Genomic DNA, 14540 nt, shown 5'->3' with positions numbered 1-14540 from the left:
AATTGCTTTTCTCCTAGATCCAAACTATTTCTTTTTTATTTTAATTATATATATTTCTTATTATTTGAATTTTGTTTTTACACCATAGAGCCATACTTGTTGCTTCTAATCTCCCCCTCGAAGGGAACAACGAGTAATCTATATAATGTGTGAATTATATATTATGCGTAAATTTTATCTTTTTCTTTTTTCCCTTCTGGTGGGGGTAGTTCGGTGCTAAGACTTTCACGGTCTTGACTCATTGTAAAATCTTCTCATAAGGGTTATTAATTGCTCAGTTGCAAAGATATATGTACGGCTTGGTGTTTTGATTTCCATCTAATAAAGGGTTGGAATTTTGTATGAAAATGCTTAGATTAAAAGGATTCCGTTAGGTAACCCTAATGGGCTGGTTCTGTTCTGTTAAATATATATGTGTAGTTTTGTGGATTGTTGTTTAATTATTCAGCTTTATTCAGAGGACAGCAGTGTTAGGTCAATGTAATCAGCTGTCTCTCTCCTCCTTTTTGTATCCTATATATATGTTATTTGAAAGTAATAAAGCAAGTTGTCTGTGAGCAGTGTTGTTAAATGGCGGTTATGGCGGTGCCATGGCGGCCGCCATAGCCATGGTGGTCATGGCGGATATGGTGGCGAGGCGGAAAATGACAGATTTTTTTTGTTTTTTGTCCGTGGTAGGAGTTGGGCTGACCCGACCCAACCCTACCCGGTAATTCATTCAAAAGCTTAGCCCTCCCCTCCCACGCACCTGTTAATCAAAACGCAGCCCTCCAACCAAAAGCAAACCAGCCGCACCCTCCCTAGCACCCAGCGTCCATACCGCGACCCACCCGCACCCAGCTGCACCCAGCCGCGACACCCTCTGCAGACTGCACCTTGAACGCAGCCAACGTCGGCAGGAACGGTGGCACAACAACTGGAAGGAACGGTGGCGGAACCACCGGTAGGAATAGCGGCGCGAGCACCGGTAGGAACAGCGGCGCGAGCACAGGCCAGGAACGGCGACCAGCACCCCCACGAAGGCAAACAACATCGCGGGTGAAGTGGTGCCCTTCAGCTTTTATTTTATTTTAAATTTTATTTTTGCTGTTTGACACCCCTTTTTTCTGTCTGCAGCTTTTTTTTTCCTTTTGCTATTTGATACCCTCTTTTTACTTTTGACAGTTCTATTTTTTCCTTTTGGTAATTGATTATTGTATGAACTCATGAAACATTTTTAGTTTATTTGAATGCAATCCATTGTTTTTTTCAATTTCAATGACTTTATATATATGTATTTTTTTTTCTGTCCGTCATGACATCCGCCATTTTCCACTACGCCATCCGCCATATTTTTATGACAGATTTTTGGCTTTTCACCATGAACCGCCATCTGTCATTAACAACATTATTTGTGAGTAACAATTTCTCTCACACATTCAAACTTCAACTTGGTATCAGAGCGGGTAACCGTTTTGATCACCGTCCGTCGCTGTCCCGGCCGCCATTTTTCTCGGCAAACCCAGGGTTGAGTGTGCCTCGAGGAGCGCGACTCACCCCTGCAAGTCGCGTGGCCAGATTCCCAGCCACATGCCGCCACGCGCCACCACCAGCTCGTGCCATTTCGGCGCGTGAAGACCACGCACCGCTCGCCAGCCATCGGAAGCTCGCTGGACCAGTCTCAAACGCTGTGTCATGTTCTTCTAGGCACATTTCAGCTCCTGTTTCAGTGTTTGCTCGTCAACTCGTGCATCCTCTTCTTCTACTCAATTGGGGTTTCTTTCTTTTGGTCAAAAATGACTTCTTCTGGTCCTGTTTTCTCCTTCTCTGGGACTCCTACCATCACTACTGCAAAACTCAACTGAAAACACTATTTGTCTTGGTCTGCTTCAGTGGAGTTGTGGTTTCTTGGCCAAGGGTACCATGACCACTTGGAAAAGGGAGTTGGTGATGTCCCAAACGACAAGAAATCTGAGTGGGAAAAACTTGATTTTCAACTTTGTGCTGTGCTATGGCAATAGGTTGAGCCAAATGTTTTGGAAATTCTTAGATCATTCAAAACATGTTGCTCTTTTTGGAAAAAGGCCCAAGAGATTTTTGCCAATGATATTCAAAGCCTGTTTGATGCAACCATGAAAGTTACAGCTCTCAAGCAAACCAGCCATGACATGATTGCACACATAGGTAAAGCTCGAGCCGCAGTGGAAGAGCTGAAAAGGTTTCTTGTGGTTGATTCGTTGGAGGAAGTGAATAAAAAGCTGAACAAGTTTTACATGGTTCTTATCTTGAGGAGCCTACACTCAGATTTTGATCATGTGCGTGATCAAGTTCTTGCTGGAGACCAAGTTCCGTCAATGGACTCTCATCACTAGACTTCTTCGTGTGCCTCATGTATTGAAAGATGAAAATCTAGCTGATGTTGTGGAAACATCAACCATGATTGCACCTCGTGGGAGAGGAGGAGGCCGGAACAATAGAGGAGGCCGCAGTGGAAGAGGTGGATGTCCTCAATGCACCTATTGCAAGAGTATGGGTCACACTCAAGAAAATTGTTACTCTTTGCATGGTTTTCCTGACAAAGTAGCACAGGTGTCTAAGTCAGAGAAATCAGAGTCTAGATTCTCTAATGAGGAGTACCAAGAGTATTTGAAGCTCATATATGAGAAATCCAGCAACCAAGCACAATCTTCCTCCGTACCATGTTTTTCAACAGCATGTATCTCTCAATCTATTGAAAGTCCTAGTCCTTGGATACTTGATTCAAGTGCCTCTGATCATATCTATGGTAACAAGTCTTCTTTTTCATCCATTTCTTTCCCAAAAATTCCTCACCTTGTTACTGTAGCTAATGGTTCCAAAGTTGCATCTCAAGGAAGTGGTCAAGTCTCTTTATCTCCCTCATTAAAGTTGAATTTGTTTTATTTATTCCTCAATGTCCCTATAATCTAATCTCATTAAGTCAGTTGACTCGTTCATTAAATTGCTCAGTAACTTTTATTGCTAATTCTTGTTATTGAGGAACATGGCACAGGTCAACTGATTGGAGAAGGACGTGAATCACGAGGACTTTACTACTTAGAATCTAGCTTTCCTGTGTCTTGTTTTGCAACTTAAAAACCCAAACTTTTGCATGATCGTTTGGGTTACCCAAGTTTACCAAAACTGAAAATGATGGTTCCTAGTCTTAAGAATCTTCGAGTCTTAGAATGTGAGTCTTGTCAACTAGGAAAACATGTTAGGTCATCATTTTCTCAAACTGTACAAAGATGTAACTCGACTTTTTCTGCCATTCATTTTGATATTTGGGGACCAAGTCGTGTTACATCTTTTGGTTTTCGATATTTTGTAACCTTTATTGATGAATTCTCCAGATGTACTTGGGTTTATTTAATGAAAGACAGATCTGAACTTTTGCCTATATTCATGTCTTTCTTTAATGAGATTGAGAATCAATTTGGAAAAACTATTAAGATTTTCAGAAGTGATAATGCTAAAGAGTATTTCTCTCATGATCTATCCTCTTTTTTATCTTCAAAAGGTATTCTACATCAGTTCACATGTCCTCATACACCACAACAAAATGGTACAGCAGAAAAGAAGAATCGTCATCTTCTTGAAACTGCACGTTCCCTAATGTTAAACTCCAATGTTCCTACACACCATTGGGGAGATGCAGTGCTTACTGCTTGTTTCGTAATTAACAGGATGTCTTTTTCTTCCCTTGGAAACCAAATACCTCACTCAATTATCTTTCCTCATGATCCATTATTTCATGTTTCTCCTAAAGTGTTTGGTTGTACTTGTTTTATCCATGATCTCTCTCTTGGTTTAGACAAACTTTCTGCTAAGGCCATCAAATTTGTCTTTTTGGGTTATTCTTGTCTTTAAAAGGGTTACAAGTGCTACTCTCCAACCACTAGACGATACTATATGTCTGCGGATGTAACCTTCTTTGAAAACACATCCTTCTTCTCACCTTCCATAGACCATCCTTCTTCTCTCCAGCAAGTACTTCCAATTCCTTCTCCTTGTCCACTAGGTAACTCCGATCAAAATACTATATGTCTGCGGATATAACCTTCTTTGAAGACACATCCTTCTTCTCACCTTCCATAGACCATCCTTCTTCTCTCCCGCAAGTACTTCCAATTCCTTCTCCTTGTCCACTAGGTAACTCCGATCAAAATATTAGTGAAGTCCCATCTTCTCCACCAAATTCAACTGAAGTTGCTCCTCCACCTCTTATTACATATCAACGCAGGACACAACAAGTTGGTTCTATAGTGCCTGAATTTTCTCCTCGTGATCCTCATCCTCCTCCAACCAATCCTCAAACTATGGATCCTTCTTCTTTCACTTCTCATCACTCTGATTCAGATTGGCCCATTGTCATCAGGAAAGGTACTCGGTCTACTCGTAATCCTTATCCTATTTATAACTTCTTGAGTTATCATCGTTTGTCTCCTTCATATTCTTCCTTTGTTTTCTCGTTATCTTCGCTCACTGTTCCTTCTAATATTCATGAGGCACTTAATCATCCTGGATGGTGATAGGCTATGATTGATGAAATGCAGGCTCTTGAAAATAATGGTACTTGGGAACTTGTTCCTCTTCCTCCTGGCAAGAAAATTGTGGGGTTGTAGATGGGTTTATACTGTTAAAGTTGGGCCCAATGGTGAAGTTGATCGGCTTAAGGCTCAATTAGTAGCTAAAGGCTACACTCAGATATTTGGCCTTGATTATTGTGATATTTTTTCTCCTGTAGCTAAAATCACCACCGTTTGTCTGTTTCTTGCTATGGCTGTCATGCGTCATTGGCTCCTCCATCAGCTTGACATTAAAAATGCCTTCCTTCATAGTGACCTTGAGGAGGAAATTTATATGGAGCAACCTCCTAGGTTTGTTGCTTTGGGGGAGTATGGTCTTGTGTGTAAGCTACATCGATCTCTCTATGGGTTGAAGCAATCTCCTTGAGCTTGGTTTGGTAAATTTAGTCATATTGTTCAACTTTTTGGGCTGAAACGAAGTGAAGCCGATCATTCTGTTTTTTACTGTCATACATCCCCTGGAAAGTGTGTTTATCTAATGGTCTATGTTGATGATATAGTGATTACAGGGAATGATGCTTCTAAGATTGTCCAGCTAAAAGAGCACTTATTTAGCCATTTCCAGACCAAAGGCCTGGGATATCTGAAGTATTTCCTTGGTATTGAGGTGGCTCAATCAGGAGATGGTGTTGTGATCTCTCAAAGGAAGTATGCTCATGACAGATCAAAGTGAAGTTTATCCTGACCCCGAGAGATATAGGAGACTTGTGGGAAAACTCATTTATCTCACAATTACAAGACTTAATATTTCCTTTGTTGTTGGAGTGGTTAGCCAATTTATGCAAAATCCTCTTGTTGATCATTGGAATGCTGTTATGCGTATTCTTAGATATGTAAAGAGAGCTCCTGGACAAGGATTGTTGTATGAAGACAAGGGTAACACACAAGTATCTGGGTATTGTGATGCAGATTGGGCTGGTTGTCCCATGGATAGGAGATCTACATCAGGATATCGTGTCTTCATTAGAGGGAACATTGTTTCGTGGAAAAGCAAGAAACAAACTGTTATTGCTCGATCCAGTGCAGATGCTGAATGTCGATCTATGACTATGGTTACATATGAACTTATGTGGATTAAGCAATTTCTCCAAGAATTGAGATTCTGTGAAGTGGTGCAAATGAAGTTATACTGTGATAATCAGGCTGCTCTTCACATTGCTCCAAACCCAGTCTTCCATGAGAGGACTAAGCACATAGAGATTGATTGTCATTTCATTCGGGAGAAACTATTGTCTAAGGAGATTGTCATTGAGTTCATTAATTCTAATGATCAGTTAACAAATATTTTAACTAAGTCCTTAAGAGGATCTAGGATTCAGTCTATATGTTCCAAGCTTGGTGCATATGATTTATATGCTCCAGCTTGAGGGGGAGTGTTAAATATATGTGTAGTTTTGTGTATTGTTGTTTAATTATTCAGCTTTATTGAGAGGACAACAATGTTAGGTCAATGTAATCAGCTGTCTCTCTCCTCCTTTTTGTATCCTATATATATTTATTTGAAAGTAATAAAGCAAGTTGTCTGTGAGTAACAATTTCTCTCACACATTCAAACTTCAACTTGTTCATTTTAAGAGTTATACTTAGTCATTCTTAGTTAAATTTCTAACAGAATGTGGTAGAGATAGGCTATAGATCGGGAGAGAAGATTAGAGACATTCTTTATAGTAAGAGATTGGTCTTGGACCCTCAAAATACTAAGAACATACCAGAATTTTGTTGTTTTTAGTGTTAGAAAACCCTAAATAGATTGAGAGACTATTGGATGATGTTCTTCAGTCTTGGGAGTTGGGATACTATTATCTATTGGTAATGAAAGCAAACAAGTCAAAAACCAGAAAATAAGTTGAAATATAAAAAAGAAAAACAAAGTTGAAATTGTTCTTTATGACCTATTTTTCTTTTTTCCTTGGATTTGAAACAAAATTGTCTGCATCAAGTTATTAGAGTATGTGATTGTATAACTGTGAAAACAGTTTTGTATTATGTTTGTAAGGTCTGTTAGCTTTTGCTAACAGCACCTCACTAGTATTAGCAGCCAGTTTCTGTTATTGTTAGTTCAGAGGTTTAGAGGTCTATATATACCTCTATTGTAACTAACTCTAACTAACTTTTTAGATTGCAATAATATCAGTTTCCTTTCTCTCTAATTTTCTCTCTTTCTCTCACTTTCTTGAATATGGTATCTAGAGCCAATTTTTCGTAGTTATTGTACCTTCACAAGTTCCAGATCCGTGCAACCATGGCTTCCGTTCCTTCGAACTTTGTCTCTCAATTGTTCCCAAACTCCATTGCCAAGAAGCTTGATGATTCAAACTATCTCCACTGGCGGTAACATGTAGAACTGGTTATCAAGTCGCACAAATTACAGTGTTTTGTCATGTTGATGAATATTTGCAAAAAATCAAAGGTTATGTTGATGAGCTTGCTGGTGTTGGAGTTCTTGTTTTTCATGAGGAATATGTTGATGCAATTCTTGAAGGGATCCTGTCCGATTATGCACCGGTAATCTTTGTAATTGAGAGCAAGAAGCGTACTCTGTCTATCGCCGAGATTGAGGCCTTACTCTACGGTCATGAAACTAGTCTTGCTCACTACAATAAAGAAGCTCAGGTGCTAAGTTCTCTGTCTTTGAACTACACTCAATGCTATTTGCATAAAAATCCCTACTAATTTGGTGATCCTGGTGGTTCTCAAGGATTGTATGGCCTGGCAATGGTCATGGCGATTTTTCTGATCGAGGTGCCGAACACAGTGATGGTGCCTCCGGTAGAGGCCGTGGTGGTGGCCGTTTTGCCAACTTTTAGTGTCAAAATGGTCTCAAGTACGGACGCACTGCAAATGTTTGCCACTTTCAGTTTGACATGATTTTTCAGCCTCATGAATCACTCACCTTCTTTGATCCTGCCACACTTCAACCAATTCCCTACTCCTCTGGTTTTGCCAGAGCTTCCAATACCTGGATTATTCCCAATTCCAATTAAAAAGCTGTTGTTCCAACATCCAATCAACCTAGTGCTATACTTACCAATTCCTCCTCTCATGGGAATGATTCTGCTAGCTCCACTTGGATTCCAAACTCAGGAGCTAGCTTCCATGTGACTAGTGAATCACAAAATATCAAGCAGTTCACTCATTTTGATGGACTTGATCAAATTGTCATAGGCAATGGTGAAGGTTTGAGTATCTCTGGTGTTGATTCTTCTTCCTTTGTGTCCCCTAATGTTTCTCACATAACATTTAAACTTCATAAATTATTACATGTCCCTTACTTGAAGCTGTGACTTTTGTGAGGAAGAACAATTCTCTCACTAGCTTACTTTATTACATTCAAATAACACATATATATACACCAAAAAAGGAGAGAGACAGCTTCACAAGACAAGACACATTGCTGTCTTCTACAACAAGTTAAGCAGGAAATTAAGAAAGATAAAAACAGAAAATCTATCAAGAGATACACATAATTATAACACCCTTCAATATCAAAAAATTTGTTAAGTGTGAGTCAGTTTGCTAAAGATAACTCTGTTTTCTTTGAATTTCACCCTCACTTGTGTCTTGTAAAATCTCAAGAGACTAATAAAGTCCTTCTTCAAGGGGTTGTTGGTGCTGATGGTCTTTACTCCTTTCAGAATCTCAAGCTTCAAGACAACTCTCCCCTACTGTTGTCTACTTCAACTTCAATTTCAGATAATGGCTTGCCTAGTATAGCTGCTACTGTTAATAAAAATTCTAGTGTAGTCTCCAATTCTGTCGTTTCCTCTCCTAGTCCTGCTAGTCTTTGGCATGCTAGATTAGGTCATCCTTATAGTCATGTAATGAAGCTAGTCTTCAATCATTGTAACATTTCCCCATCAAGTAAATTTTTTTGAGATTTTTGTTCTTCCTGCTGTATGGGAAAATCTCATAAATTACCATCTCACACTTCTATTTCTGTTTACTCTCCTTTGGAGCTTATCTTTATAGATTTGTGGGGACCTTCTCATTTAACTTCCTATGCTGGTTATAAATGCTATGTATCCTTTATTGATGCCTTTTTCATAGGGGTGGAAATGAGCCGAGCAGCTTGTCGAGGGCCTTTGGCTTGGCCTATATAAGGCTCGGCTCGGCTCGGCTCGGCTCGGCTTGTTTACTATAAAGGTCAAGCTCAAGCTTTTTAAAAACCCTTTTTAGATAAAAAGACCAAGCTCAAACTATATAAAAAAAGCTTGTTAAGCTTGACAAGTCGGCTTGTTTAATTAACAATAATAATAATAATAATAATAATAATAACTTTATTTTATCAAATCTTATCTTATCAAGATTTTATTCCATCTAGATTTTATTTTATCCAGATTTTATTCCATCTAAATTTTATTTCGTCCAGATTTTATTTCATCCAATCTTATCTTGTCCAGATTTTATTTTATTTCGTTTATGGGTTTGGACTTAAAATAGATTTGTGAGCTTTGGGACTGAGGACCTATATAACAACACCAAGGTTTTAGTTTAGGGAGTTTTTTTCGGAGAGGAGAATAATTCTAGGATTTTAGAATTTCAGTTTTTATTATTGTTCATGCACATTGTTTATGTAGAATAAAATTCGTTTTCTGCAATTTCATTTCGGCTTCAATCTACAGTTTCGTTTCTACTGATTAATGGAAGGCTAAGTCTTTAGCATTGTTTTCTCTTGAGGATCAAACACATCTCTCTTTGAGGTTTTGTTATTACTATTGAATGCTGATCAGTTTTTCTTCTTCACCAATTACTTTGTATTTGTTGCTATTAATTCATGCATGCTTAGTGCTTGATTAATTGTCTCTGCGCTTAATTTACGTTCATGCTTAATGATCAGTTTCGTTCATGATTAATTGGTGTATGTGTTGTTTAATCACATAATGACAGTCTTATGTTAATTTTCGCTTAGTAATTTAATTTAGGGTTGGATTGAGTGGTTGAACTGATTAAGGATAAATTCTCGTAACCTAGGATAAGAGACTTGTTTGTGAATCAAGGGAAAACATGTTTTAATTTTGTTATTTTCTAATTCAAATTTGCTTGCTGTTTAATTTACAAAAACAAACAACCCCCAATTCGTTACTGTTTTATTATTATGTGTTATGAACGTTTGGTTGACCATTGCTTGTTGGGAGACGACCTAGGATCACTTCCTAGATACTGCATTTTTAATGTTTATTTGATTCGGGTACGGCCTTGATCAATAGTATATAAGATATGGCTTGAGTAGACTAAGATGAAATTATTGTAGATATATTTTTTTAAAAAATATTTAATATAATTATATATTCAAAAATTGGATTAAAAATCGTTAATTTAACTAATAATAATTTTTGTTTGACTATATTAGTGCAAATCATCTCTAATCCATACATTTTTTAATATTATGCTCTTTTTATTTTCTTTTGATATACTTTGTACTTTAACGACTTGAATTCAATATGATTTTGTTTATCAATTATTTTTGAATTTGTACATTGCTTATACGAAATTTTATAAGTTTCTTTTTTTAGTTAGTATTTCACTAGATTTTAAAATAATTAATTAATCAAAGACGTCTTTAAGCAAGTTTTTAAATAGGCTCGTGGGCCAAGCCAGACTTTTATGTAAACCGAGCCGAGCCTTAAAAAAAACCTATGACAGGCAATGAGCCAAACTCAAGCCTTACGTATTCAACTCAAGCCGAGCTCAAACCTAGTAAAGCTTGGCTTGACTTGGTTCATTTTCACCCCTACTTTTCCAGATACACTTGGATATCTCCTATCAAATCTAAGGCTGAAACTCTTTATGTTTTTCAAGCTTTTAAATCAATGGTTGAACTGCAACTTAATACTAAAATCAAAAGTGTTCAATCTGATTGGGGGGTGAATTCAGACCTTTCTCTGCTCTCCTAACATCCTATGGCATCTTTCATAGACTTATCTGTCCCCACACTCATCATCAAAATGGTGTGGTTGAAAGAAAACATAGACATATAATTGATTTAGGCCTTACATTATTGCATCATGCCTTTTTACCCTTACAGTTTTGGGATTATGCCTTTATTACTACTGTCTATCTAATTAATAGACTTCCCACTGCTTCTCTCAATTTTGCCATTCCCTTTGTTACTCTTTTCAACAAGGATCCTAACTTTCAATTCCTTAAAACCTTTGGCTGTGTCTGTTTTCCCTTGCTGAGACCTTATCATACTCAAACTCAATTTTCGATCTCAAGAATGTCTATTTTTGGGATGTTCCTCCTCTCACAAAGGCTATAAATGTTTGTCTTCATCTATTAAAGTCTATATTTCCAAAGATGTTCTGTTTAATGAGTTGAGGTTCCCTTATTCTGACCTGTTTCCCTCCTCTTCTACCTCCATCAAGTGTCTTGATTCCTATTTCAGTCTTAATCCTAACCTATCTCCACCTTCTGTAGTTCCTATGGCTCAATCTTCTCAGCTATCTCCTTCTCATTCTCCTTCTGCACCTCTTGTCCCCCCTATTTTTTCCCTATTCCTATTCATTCACCTACTACATCTCTTCTTGTGTCTCATCCATCCACTCCTTCTGAGTCTACATCTAATCATCCTCAAACATTAGAGTCCATAACCCTTGGTGCACCCTCTTCTGAGTCTGTTTCAGCACCTAATTCTACACCAGTTAATACTCATCCTATGCAAACAAGGTCCAAGTATAGAATTCACAATCCTAGACTACATCCTTGTTTATTTCTTACCCATTTTGAACCCAAAACTGTGAAACAGGCCCTGGAAAATGCAGATTGGCTTGCTGCCATGCAACAAGAATATGATGCTTTGTTGAAAAACAAAACTTGGGACTTAGTTCCCTTACCTTCTAATAGACAAGCTATTGGGTGTAAGTGGGTTTTCAGAGTAAAGGAAAATGCTGATGGTTCCATCAACAAGTTCGAAGCAAGGTTGGTAGCCAAGGGATTTCATCAAATTCATGGCTTTGACTTTCATAGACCTTTTCGACTGTGGTTAAGCCTGTCACCATTCGTATTGTTCTCACTCTTGCATTGTCACATGGGTGGAAATTATTTCAGCTTGATGTGAATAATGTTTTTCTAAATGGGCTTCTTGAAGAAGAATCTATGTTTATGACACAACCTCCAGGTTTTGAAGTTGCAGATAAGTCCCTAGTTTGCAAGCTCAATAAAGCTCTCTATGGCTTAAAACATGCTCCAAGGTAATGGTTTGATAGGTTGAAATCTACCCTTCTTCAGTTTGGCTTTGTGGGGAGCAAATGTGACAATTCCCTTTTCATCTTCAGGCAACAGGTGCATATTGTCTATCTTTTAGTCTATGTGGATGATATCATCATCACGGCCAGTTCTACTTCTCATTCAGTAGCTCACAACCAAACTATGCATTGCTTTCTCTCTCAAGCAACTTGGTCATTTGGATTATTTTTTGGGCCTAGAGATCAAGTATCTACCTAATAACTCTATACTGATGACCCAGTGAATATATTTGTGATTTACTCCACAAAACTCACATGACTGAAGCTCATTTCATTTCTTCCCCCATGGTCCCTAATTGCAAACTATCTCGACATGGTGCTGATATTTTTCATGATTCAATTCTATACAGATTAGTAGTTGGTCCCTTAAAATATGCTACTCTTACTAGACCTGAAATCAGCTTTGCTGTCAATAAAGTTTGTCAATTTATGGCTGCACCTCTAGACTCTCATTGGCCAGTAATGAAAAGAATCTTAAGGTATCTCAAGGGTACTTTGTTTCATGGACTACTTCTTCAGCCTGCTCTTATTACAAAACCATTGGTTCCTCGCGTGTTCTGCGATGCTGACTGGGCATCTGATGTGGATGACAGGCATTCCACCTCAGGGGCTGCCATCTTTCTTGGCCCAAACTTAATATCTTGGTGGTCTCGCAAAAAAAAGGTCATGGCCAGGTCCAACACTGAAGCTGAGTATTGTAGTTTAGCTCAAACTTCCACTGAGTTAACATGGATTCAAGCTCTTCTAACTGAGTTGCAAGTTCCCTTCACTACTCCTGTTCTTTTTTGTCATAATCAGAGTGCAGTATCCATTGCTCACAATCTTCTGTTTCACAATCGTATAAAACACATGGAAATTGATGTCTTCTTCGTAAGAGAAAAAATTCTGGCTAAGTAGCTTTCAATTGTGCATATCCCAGCTCTAGATCAGTGGGCTGATGCACTGACCAAGCCCCTTTCTTCATCAAGATTTGAAGTTCTCAGGGGCAAACTCAATGTGGAGTGTTTCTTCTGAAAACTCTTCCCCTTGAGTTTGAGGGTGGGTATTAGAGTGTGTGATTGTATAACTGGGAAACAGTTTTGTAGTATGTTTGTAAGGGCTGTTTGCTTTTGCTAACAGCACCCCTCTAGTGTTAGACAATTGGTAGTATGTTTGTAAGTGCTGTTAGCTTTTGCTAACAGCACCTCACTAGTATTGGGCAGTTAGTTTCTGTTATTGTTAGTTCAGAGGTTCAGAGGTCTATATATACCTCTATTGTAACTAACTCTAACTTTTCAGATTGCAATAATATCAGTTTCTTTTCTCTCTAATTTTTTCTCTCTCTCTCACTTTGTCGAATACAAGTAATATTTGTGCTTTGTAGATATAGTGGAATAACGTCAGAGATGTTAGATGGCGTGACGACAAGTCTGAGAGACATTCAGGTTCTGTTACTTGAGTTTCTTGATTTGTTCTTTGTCTTATTTCAGTTAATAGGCTGAAACTTCTGGTACCGTGCTGAACCATTTAGTTGAAACTATTTGTTTTGCTGATTTAATTGCAGTTTCTTCCCATTTACAGGAAGAGTTCCTAAAGTTGGTTCACAAGGAGACTATCCTTGTTGGGCATTCTCTGGAAAACGATTTGTTAGCATTGAAGATATCTCATGACTTGGTCATTGACACAGCAGTGTTATACAAACACCCCCGAGGATCAACTCATAAAAATGCTCTACGGTTTCTTACTAAGAGATTTCTTTCAAGGGAGATACAACAGTCAGGGAATGGACATGACAGCATTGAAGATGCTAGAGCTACCATGGAATTGGCACTATTGAAGATCAGAAATGGCAAGTAGTTCTTCAATCTTCATGCATTAATGCTGCAATCTTTATATTGGAAGTTCTCAATGCATTCTAGTTTACATACATATGCAGTTTTATCTTTCTGCCTTATCCCTTTATATTTACTTGGTTTGCCATATAGTTAGCATAACTGCTGTGATGTGACACTCTTGAAGCAGGGCCTAATTTTGGTTCCCCTCCATCCTTTACCCGGAAAAAGCTCCTTTCTATTCTGAGTGAGTCTGGCAAAACCTCCTCACTGATTGATGATATATCTGTAGTAAAACGGTATGCCTCAGAGTCCTCTCATGCAATTCCAGTGACCTCTGATGATGTAGCACTTGCAAAGGCCAACAAGGAGGTAGATGCCTTAGCCAGCAATATTTGCAAGTTTTTCCCTTTCTGACTGACATTTTATAACTACTTTATGGTCTTGTTTCATGCCTAATTGTTTATTTTTTTTTTTCTTCAGGTGAAGAATGGAAAGGTACATTTTATCTGGACTCAGTTTTCGGAGCTACACTCATACTTGAAGAAACAAGCTGAAGATTCTGAGAGGTTGAATAGAAGACTTGCAGAGATGTTGGCATTACAAACATGTCAGAATAATTTTACAAAAGGGAAAGACTTCAAGTTGAAAGCATCTGCTGAACTGAAGGAAATTCTGGCTCGCATGGATGCTAGAATTCATAATCTGTATTTGTCATTACCCACAAATGCCATGATGATAATTTGCACTGGTCACGGAGACACTGCTATTGTCCGCAGGTAATATGCATGCCTTTTTTAAATCCAAGTATTCTATCTTTCTATTTGTTTTAATTGCTGTACACTTTTCACCTTACAATAACGTAGGAACAAACTAATGTTTGACCCTTGAACGATGTA

General features: G+C 38.2%; 1 protein-coding gene across 1 annotated transcript in view; it reads left to right on the top strand.

The window, feature by feature from the left end:
* Positions 1-14540, top strand: part of LOC100796963 (small RNA degrading nuclease 5) — a 29441-nt gene that overhangs the window by 13807 nt on the left and 1094 nt on the right. Inside the window, exons 10-13 of the mRNA XM_003544683.5 lie at positions 13194-13254; positions 13391-13658; positions 13832-14013; positions 14125-14420. Of these exons, the coding sequence (XP_003544731.1) occupies positions 13194-13254; positions 13391-13658; positions 13832-14013; positions 14125-14420 (807 nt within the window). The remainder of the gene's footprint in view (positions 1-13193; positions 13255-13390; positions 13659-13831; positions 14014-14124; positions 14421-14540) is intronic.

Source organism: Glycine max, chromosome 14 (genome assembly GCF_000004515.6).
Source record: "Glycine max cultivar Williams 82 chromosome 14, Glycine_max_v4.0, whole genome shotgun sequence".
NCBI lineage: Eukaryota > Viridiplantae > Streptophyta > Magnoliopsida > Fabales > Fabaceae > Glycine > Glycine max.
The sequence above is the reverse complement of the archived record's forward strand: the minus strand, read 5'-3'. Positions and strand labels throughout refer to the sequence as shown.